General features: G+C 38.7%; 1 protein-coding gene across 2 annotated transcripts in view; it reads right to left on the reverse strand.

The window, feature by feature from the left end:
• Window positions 1-265: 265 nt before the first annotated feature.
• Window positions 266-10,235, reverse strand: part of FANCM (FA complementation group M) — a 60,700-nt gene continuing 50,730 nt past the window's right edge. For both annotated transcript variants that reach the window (XM_019624787.1, XM_019624786.1), the window contains 5 exons: window positions 9,706-9,812; window positions 8,316-8,879; window positions 4,266-4,641; window positions 2,074-2,365; window positions 266-1,604 (listed from right to left, as the gene is read on the reverse strand). In XM_019624787.1, the coding sequence (XP_019480332.1) occupies window positions 1,466-1,604; window positions 2,074-2,365; window positions 4,266-4,641; window positions 8,316-8,879; window positions 9,706-9,812 (1,478 nt within the window). In that variant the 3' untranslated portion in view covers window positions 266-1,465. The remainder of the gene's footprint in view (window positions 1,605-2,073; window positions 2,366-4,265; window positions 4,642-8,315; window positions 8,880-9,705; window positions 9,813-10,235) is intronic.

Raw genomic sequence — 10,235 nt, forward strand, 5'->3', positions numbered from 1 at the left:
CTTCAGTCTAGTTGTGGAGGGCGTCGCTTCACTGGCCCATGCTGGTATTGTGATCATTGTGCTCTTCACGGCTGAGGCAGATTGGTCGCTGGCCACTGGACGGCTGCTCACGCTGGCTGCCAGCCACTCACGGTAGATTACAGCAGCCCACTGCAGCCCATGCCATGGCCTGCGACTCATGACAGCCCAGCTCCAGGTTGAGCTGTTGTTCACCATCTTAGCTGTAGAGGGCAGTGTCACTGGCCCGCATGTGGGATCTGAACCGGGGCCCTACTGCTCAGAGTTGGCGTCCCAAGTCAATTCAACCAACGAGCCACTCGGCCAGCCCAGAACTGAGAATTTATACTATCCCAAAAGTGCTAAGTTTACAATTAGAATAACTTTTTAGCAAAATAGAACTATTAGGTTGTCGGAAAAGTCATGTATTTTTTCTGTTTTTCATTGCAAAAATGTGTCATGACTTATCCAACAACCCAATATATATCGTTCCTGGTTTCTGGTTCTTGATTTCCGTAAGTCACTTGTTTCTGGGCCTCACTTTTATCATCAGATAAGAAAGGAAAGAGAAACACAATTTAAGAAAAGCCCTCTACTGTGAGGTTGGTTCAATTACCCAACAATGTAACACAAGAAAAAAATAAGGCAACCAGAGAATAAACGACTGTAAGTGGGGGGAAATGTCCGTAATTAAAGGCTGCTTTAGCACTAGACTGACTACAGGAAGGGCCTCAGCTCTTGCAGACAAACATGGACCCATCTTAAAACACTAATAACATCATAGACACAATAATTGATCATGATAAAAGTCCACATTCAATAGCTCATTTATACTAAAAAGAAATTTTTCAAGTCCAAGCCGGTATATCACTTCATTGAATATGATTATTTCAACAACAAAAAAGTAGATTTGAGTTTATACTAATAGGACTTGAGCACTTGATTGGGTCACCTTTGGTAGTAAGATAAACATACTTAGTTACACTTTCCACTTTCCTAGTTACTGGGGCATTTATCTCAATACACCTACCATCCACACCTTATCCAGGATGTGTGTAGACTCAGGACATTAATAGTATTCTAGATATTACAGTTTATATATAGGAAAAATTGTTTCTAACCAAGTTGGCTGCAGTCAGATGCATCAACCTATTATGCTAACATGACAATGATAGTACTAAAATCTTTGGGAAAATTCCATAATACATCTCTAGCTTTTACTTTTGTAATACACCAATAATCTTTTATTATTCAATTAAACTTTCATAGTCTAGTTAATCAAAATGATTACTGAACATATTTTTTAAATACATAATCTATATAAATAAAAATATACAATATAAAATAGCTATGGGAATGTTCTCTTATTTATATATTTTAGACTGACAATCACAAACCATAGCAATGATTACTGAAATGCATTTAGTATTATGAGAGTTCTTTGATAACTGCACCTTGAGCAGTCTGATCATGCGTCAGATTTCTCTCTACTTTGGTTAGGACCGTTTGGTAACATTTGCATGTCAAATACATAATGCATGTATCTATAGATCTCCTCAGCCTTTTGAGGAGTTACTTGTGCATACATGGAGATTTCTTGAGGTGAGCTGAAAAATAAATTAGACAAAAACATTACACTAGAACTTTCTGATAAGACTTCTTGCTTAACACCAAAAAGCCTTGTAAGAAAAGCATCTCTTATTAAGCATTCTACATCCAGTTAATGTCTTTAGCATTAGTTTAAATAAAACAAACACTTATTCACATATTTTAAAAATTGTATATAAATAATTTCAACATCTTACATGGGCCTTTTGTTTAACCTATTTTCTAAAATCTTCCTTTTCAAGCAATATAGTAATCAAAAATAGCAAATGTTCAACTTGAACATTTTTCTAATTATAGAACTAAACACCCAGAAGTGTTAGAATGCAAGATCTAATGTAAGAGCTCTCTGATTCCCTATTGAGCTCTACACTCAAGGGCAATACCTCCTTATGTTTAAAATATTAAAATTTCTATGAAATGCTTCTAAAAATCAAAAGTAACCATTTAAAACTATGAAAACAGACATACCTGTTGGTCATCTTCTTCACAGATGGAAACCGGTGACACAGGTTCAGCGCAGTCACGCAGCTCACATTGGGAATGCTCAGGTAGAACTTAAGTGCCTCATAGCCTGTATTGGTCACCACTGTTGGGACACGAATACCAACATTCTTCCTTTGTTCTACTAAGGACAGTTCCTTTAGCAAATCCGCAGTTTCTTCTTGGCAGGAACTGAAAAGAATTCGGATTCCAGCAGCAACTAAGGAAGTCAGCAGGTTGTCATAGCTCTTCGTTCTCTTCAACATCCTGGATGTGTCTCCTAAATATTTCATATTTAGGAAAAGGCAAACTTTAGTAACTTACATAACTAGAACCACTAATACTAGATATATTAAAATTCCAAGATCTACACCATTAAGCAAGCTAGTGCCACGTCATGCTAATGAGAAACTCTACAGCTAAAGATTTAAACTCGGGCCAGCTGAGTGGCGCGTTGGTTAAGAGCTGGCTTGGGACACCAGAGGGCCCCGGTTCGGATTCCACATGTGGGGGCCAGTGACACTGCCCTCTACAGCTAAGATGCTGAACAACAGCTCAACCTGGAGCTGGGCTGCTGTGAGTCACCTGCGATGGTGTAGGCTGCAACGTCCTCCACAACTAGACTGAAGAACAAAAGGACAGCAACTTGTCTGTTCCCCTTCCCCCAATTCCTCAGTGCTGTTCCCATCCCCCAATTCCCCAATAAAAACCTTAAAAAAAAAAGATTTAAACTCATTCTTAGATAGCTGATGTAAAATAGGGAGAGCTGACTGTGTCTTGAATTGGAATCAACACAGGGAGGTGAGTTGGCAGGGACGAGCTTAGATTCCCAGATCATTCATTCCTAAAGGCCAAGCCTACATTCCTCATCTAATAAAATTTGTCATAATGCTAGCACTGATGAAGAGTTCATTAAGTGCTGGTTTACTGATATGAAATCTTATATATTTATTCCAAGAGTAAATACCCTGCACACGCATTTTAATGTCATCTTTATCTCTTGCCTATTGATTTCCTTTCCTACCTTTCCCACTCATTTTCTTTCCATAGTCTATCCATATCCTTTTTTGGGTATTCTTCATATGCCCCCGCCTCCCAAAAGATACTTTTCCATAATTTTTGTCATGTTACTTGCCTCTTCATTCCAAATCTATTTCCTTTATAAAAGGTATGCTGGTAAAGAGGAAATTATAGAATTTTAGCACTAAGGGGACCCAAGAGATTACTTAATCTAAAGCCCTCACTTAAATTAAAAAACAAAAAAAGCTAGATTATTGAAAGATAGTGACTTATTCACGATCACAGGGTTCACCAGTGACTGTATGGGGATAAAAGGCACACTGTTCAATTACCAAACAATGTTTTATGTAAACTACATTATTTCCTTCTACAGAATAACCGCTGTTCTTGAATTCTCCCAGAGTGGCTTTCACCTACATGATTTCACTTGATCCTCATAACACCACGAGATGAGTAGGACAAGTATATCACTAACTCCTCAGAGGGACTGACTTGTCTATGTGAGATCACATGGCCATATAGGCACCAGGGCTCAGTGCATCTCCTGATTCCATTTCCCATGATCTTTTCACTATTCTTGGGCTCCCCATACACAGAGTTAAATATTACCCATAGAAATTCCCCATATGAAGCTCCAATCCTGCATTTCCAAATGCATCCCAGGCACCCCTTTCAGTGACCTATTGTGAACTCAATGTGTTCACAACTCAACACACCCTGTCCCTCAAATCTGCTGCTTCTCTTATATTTATTATTTCAATAAACAGCATCACCACCTAACTGCCCGGTAACCAAGAGACTGATCAACTCAAGAGCGGGCCTGGGCTTCTCCTGCCAGCTTCTGCTGGTCCTGCCTCCTAAACCTCCCGACTCCTCCTCGTTCCCACCACAGCCTTACTTAAGGACCGCATCCTTTCTGGGGCTCCTGAAAAAGGCTTATGATGGGTTCACTTGCCTTCCGTTTACCCCCCTTCAATTCTCATGGGCTGCATTTAAACGCAGTGACTAATGAAAAACATTATGGCGTTATGTAAACATGAAATGGCATTCATGAGTCAGGTGTTATAAGAGCCTCACACATCCTGACAACAGAAGAATGAACTAAATAATAGCCAAGTTCCTTTACAGCAATATAAACAAAAACATTTTAAAATACAAACCTGTTTTTTCTCTGTCCTTTTCCACAATCACACAAATTCTTTCAAACATGCTCTGTAGGTACTGGATCTGGTCAATGAACTTGTTCTTATGAATGCTATTTAACATCTCAGATTGGGACCGCCTTTCCACCACCATGCGGTTACTCACGATGTAATCACAACCGTTAAGAGGACAAACTTCTACCTGAAAGCCATGAGTGGCTCTTAGGAAAGAAATGACTTCTGAACCAGAAGCGATTTCACGACTGTCTACCAGAATACAAGTTCTCTGGCCTTCCTGTGGGAGTCTGGAAGGAGCATGTGTGCCAGCCAGACTTAGCCTTGAACTGGGGCCATATGCTCCTGAGAAGCCGGAGTCCTTCAGGGCACTACCAACCTGAAAAAGCGAAAAACATCCATCACCATCGGGTTAAATACATGTCAGGGCCACACACCTCAAGTTGACTTTCCTTACTGATACTTTTATTCTTTTTTTTCTTCCTTCAACATGACCAAAGTGACGATGTAGATAAAGGACCAAGCCACCCACCACATCTAGTAGGATGGCTATAATTTTTTTTTAAAAGAAAAATAAGTATTAATGAAAATGTGAAAAAACTGGAATGTACATTGCTGGTGGAAATGTAAAACAGTGCAGCCACTGTGGGGAAACACAGAATTACCATATGACCCAGTAATTCCACTCTTAGGTATATACCACAAAAAGTGAAAACAGAGACTAAGACACTGCATACCAATGATCATTAATATTGGAAACTTCTCAACCACTGCCTGTTCAAATGTACCTTCTACCCCGTTCTCTCTTCTTAATTTCAACTACATGTATCTTAGACTATTGATACAGCCCCACAGCTCTCAGATGCTCCGTTTGTTTTTTCACTCTGTGTTTCAGGTTGGGTAATTTTCTATTGACCTTGCTGTAAGTTCGTCGGTCCTGTTCACGGCTGTGTTGAGTCTACTGATATGCCCACTGAACACATTCTTCATCTCTCTCACCATGTTTTCCATTTCCAGCACTTCCACTTTGTTCTTGTATTTCCCATTTCTTGGATGATACTCTCTATCTGTCCATGCATGTTTGTTTTACTTTTCCACTAGAGCCTTTAACATCTTAATCATGGTTATTTTAAATTCCCTGTCTGATACTGATAGGTCCAACATCTGGGTCATATCTGAGCCTGGTTCTTGAGAATGTGTTTCTTTTCTCCCTTCCATGTATCTTGTAACTTTTGGTTAAATGCCAAGCATCGTGTGTAGGACAGTAGTAACTGAGGTAAATAGTATTTATGCCTAGACACAGGTATGCCTTTTGCTAGGGCTTTAGTATGTGGGGTTGAGTAGATCTAGTCAAAAGTTGAGTTGGGGGGCCGGCCGAGTGGCTCAGTTGGTTAAGAGCTCCCTCAAGAGTTTGAGCTCTGAGCAACAGCGGTTCGATGCCCGGCCCAAGCTAAGCAGCCGCTGGGCTGCCAACAGGTGGCAGGATGGCTCAGCTTAAAAAAAAAAAAAAAAGTTGAATTGGGTTTGAGTTTTCCTATTGCTGTGACTACACTAGAGGCTTTAAACTTGGTGGTGTTACTTTGTGTTTAGGGTGGGGCTGGGTTGGCAGGTGATTTTTCTAAATGTTCTGTCAGCTCAGGTCTTCTCTGTGAGCCTGAGCCTCAGCGAGGCTCTCTTCCCATACTCCTCCTCTCTCAGCAGTAGATCGCTTGTACTTGTTACTTGGTGCTTGTTAGCCTGGTCGAAGGCAGCACTAGGAGCATCAAGCTGGCGGGGAGGGGTACGGGGGGTCTGTTGTCCTAGTTCAGCCTGTCTCTGGCAGGACTTGTGTCCCTGGGTCTCAGAGGTGGGGCCTTCTCAGTGATCCTGCCCTCCCTCTCAGTGGTTTGAAGTCTCTAATGTTCTAGGCCCAAAATGTTTTCTTGCCCTTTTCTCAGGTATAGAGCATTTTTCCTGTTCCCTTCCTCCATCTGCAAAGGTCTTCACCTAGGTCCTAAGGGCCATAGAGTTTGCTACTCTATTCCTAGTGGCTTAAAGCTTTTTGTTCTATAGGGCAAATAGGGGAGAAGGAACCAGAGGGGTTTGGTGCCTTTTCCACAGTAACTGCTGCCCACGTCCCCAAGGCCTGCACCAGGAAGGAGGCTTTCTCTGATTCCCAGTCTCTCCTGTGAACACCTGATGAGTCTGTGGAAATGAACCCATGAAAGGTTGCAAATTCCCCTCAGTCTGCAACTCCCAGGGGTTCTAAACTCTTGTGCTAGTCCACTGCCTTTTGCAGTTCATTAAAGTTTTAGCTGAATTCTTACCATATTGTGTAGTGCCCAGTGACTGTCCCAAATAAGCAAATCTGTCATTGGAGACACTTGTCTTTCCTTAGATATCAGACTGATGGCTTGCCCTGCAACCTCGGCTCCATAAAAATCAAATAAACTTATGATTTTGTAGATTATCTGGCTTTTTGTTGTTGTTAAAAGGGAACAATGCTCTTTATACATCCTAAGCTAAAGGCATAAGTCCTAATTACTCAGAAATAATCTTTAAAATATATTCAATTTCAAAAAACAAAAAAGAATAAATGTAATGAAAGAAGAAATGGCCCCTGAAACAACAACAACAACAACAACAACAAAAAAGAAAATACTGGAAATATGTAGTTATCTTGGAGTAGAAAATGGCTTTCTAAACATGACACTGAAGTCAAAAGCTAAAGAAAAAAGCAAGGACTGTATAAAATAACTACCTCTTCCTATGGTTAAAAAAAACAAAACACTACAAACAAAACAAAAAGGTGAATGACAGACAAGGAATGCTGTTGGCAATATACATGACTAAGTAAATGTCAACGTCTTTAATATCTAATGGTTTGTGACAGGATATTTAGTCTGTTTTCTGTCTTCTCAAATTTACCTCAAATTCTTTCCCATCCTACTTTCCGGTGAAAAGAATCATATATGGAATTGTAGTATTAGATAACAGAAGAAAATTTAAAACACATTTTTGTTAAAATCTGTGTATCTTTTTCACAGTCCTCAAAGTATTATTACTAGCTTATATCTATATTTTTAATTAGAATATGTCAAAGTAGAAATGTAGATAGTGCTTACTGGGTTTCAAAGTATTAAGCATATATTATCTACCTTGACCCTTGGGATTACTATCTTTATAATATAGCTGAGGACACTGAGGCTCAGAGAAATTAAGTACTTTTTTGATTTCCAATCTATAAGACTTGTCAACTTTATCCTAATTATACCAAAGAAAAAACTTTGCACAAAAAAAACCAACCTGGGGACAATTTGAAACTGGAACCGCCAATTTGAGAGTCATTGTGTGCACACCAACCAGAGCAGGTTGCTAGGTCATAATGGACTGAGAAACCCAGAATAAGAGAGAAACAGAAGTCTAGGTCTAGGTCTCACTCCCAATTGACAATAAAGGAAAATAAATCAATATTTACAGTTAAGGGATTCCTATTAATGTGACTTTAACCCCCATTTTAGTAAAACTACTGTAACAATAGACTTTCAAAAACTGAAAAAGGCTTTAGGGATTCTTTCAGCAACAGCAAGACAGGGAGAAGCTGGAAACTGGAGTACTTCGCCATTTTGGAAGGAGGCACTCCAAGCAAGGGAATCAGGTGGTGCCCTACACGCCTCTCCCCAATAAGGAGAGGAGTTACATACCTGAGGCCTCAGTGGGGAAAAGAAAAGTTAATCTGGAGGACACCAGTTCCGAGCATGTAACTTCTGTTAATTTTACCTTGCAGAAAGCCCATTTTCCAATAGTCTCTTTTTATAAAATTAGCAAGTTTTCTTAAGAAAGTATTGACATAATTTAAAAAATTAAAACCTAAGAATCCATATATGAATTATCTATTTAATTTAGTGTGCTGTTTTCTTGTTTGAAGACTTTTCACCACTAGCTCTATTTTCTGATCTAGTTATTTAACACAAAACACAAAAGAAAGCAAAAGCAAAACCAAACCAAACCAAACCAAACCAAAAAACACCTTTTGGTAAACATGAAGGTGTTTTCCTCTACTTTGATCTATACCTTCAATTGAATTGGGAATTTGCCACCGTCTTTCTGTGAATCAACAGCAGTGAACGATGGTGAGGTAGATCCAGTGTCAGTTTGGCTCTGAGGCCTGCAGCCCGAGACATCAGAAACTGTATCCTTTAAATGAAGTGGTGTCTGTTGTTTCTGCTTTGGCAATTGATTAACAATTGGATCAGAATGACCCTTGGCCGGCATGGAAGACCCAGAAGGCACTAAATTCAAACAATGGTCCTGTTGTTGGCTCTTTTTAACAATGATTGAGTTGCCCACATTACTGGATTTTTTTTTATCATTTACGCTGTCTTCCTCCTCACTTGAATCGTCTGGTAAAACAATTCTGGATAATTTCTTTTTTGAACGTGCACCATTTTGTCTCATCCGCATTTCTTTTAGCTTTACTGCACGTCGGGTTTTATATTTTTTACTCCCATTTGCAAAGCAATCTTCAGTTATTAAATCAAAATCAACACACACTTCTTGACTTGATTGGCTTTCACTAGACTCCTCTTCACCTACACAAAAACTGTCTTCTAAGTAGGTTTCGTCGTGCTCAGGAATCTATAGTAAAAATACAAATAAGAATATTGCACGCTTTTTTCACAAAATCATCAGGTATTTAACATTCTTTTAAGTATGTGCGATCTTCATGAATATTTATTTCACTTTATTAATTCAGTCACTTGCTCACCTAACATACTTAGTATATACTAAGTATATTCTTTATGGAAGAAAGTGGGGACGTCAGGGACCAAAAAAAGATAATAATTTAACCTCTAGAAATTAACAGTCTAGTGCAGGAAGCCAGAAAAATAAACAGTAATTTATAAACAATGTGATGAGTGCAACATAATAAACACAATGGAAATACAGATATAATATGATATCTGTATATCTGTATGATGTTATCATATGAAGATGATATATGACATATTCAAAGAATATGAATGAACGTATTATCAAGCTGAACAGGGCAATTTATAAATTTAGACTAATATAAAAATAGTATCCACAAATGAATAATCTATAATTTTTAGATAACAAATTTTATGAAAAAAATTTTCCAGAGTAATATGACAACATAGGAATTAAAAATTTAACTAGTAGACAATGAAGCTTTATTTATTTCCTTTAGTCATTCTCCTAATTGGAAAATAATGTAATAGTATATTCTAAGTAGCTCAAATTAAAGAAAGGATAATTTGATCAAATTAGGGCTAACAGGAACTTTGAGAATTCATTTAGTCTGCCTTCCTGACTCAGGGCAGAAATTATCCCAATTAGCTCCAATAGTCCAGTTTTAGAAACAAAATGGAGGTTTCATTAACAGGAACATATTTTGACATCATCATCAGGAAATTCTCCACTACATTGCTCGAGTTCATACCTGTGAGAAAATGTTTATGTTGTTACGTTTCTTATGGATCATTTTGTACCGATTGCTCATCAATGGACTGCGCACAGATTTCATGTAAATAGCTCTCATTTCAGAATCTGTGTAAAGATAATAAGAATTTCAAAAAGCAAAATTGTTTAAATAAAAACTAGCAAAGTATTTAACTTTGACTTATTCCAAATTCACATGATTCAAACCTTGTGGAATTATTTTACACAAAAGATATCTAGTATGTATAGAATGTCTAAAAACAGTTATTCAAAAATGCAAAGTTAGGAGTTTTGTCTTTGAAATCAAACCATCTAGTTGGGTGACCACGGATAATTCAAATCCAGGCAAAAAAGAACACATGCTTAAAAACATCAAACAGGGCCGGCCGAGTGGCGCGATGGTTAAGAACTCGCTTGGGATGCCAGAGGGCCCCGGTTCGGATCCCACATAGGAGGGCCAGTGACACTGCCCTCCACAGCTAAGATGCTGAACAACAGCTCAACCTGGAGCTGGGCTGCCATGAGTTGCCG

Source organism: Hipposideros armiger, unplaced genomic scaffold, assembly GCF_001890085.2.
Source record: "Hipposideros armiger isolate ML-2016 unplaced genomic scaffold, ASM189008v1 scaffold_608, whole genome shotgun sequence".
Classification (NCBI taxonomy): domain Eukaryota; kingdom Metazoa; phylum Chordata; class Mammalia; order Chiroptera; family Hipposideridae; genus Hipposideros; species Hipposideros armiger.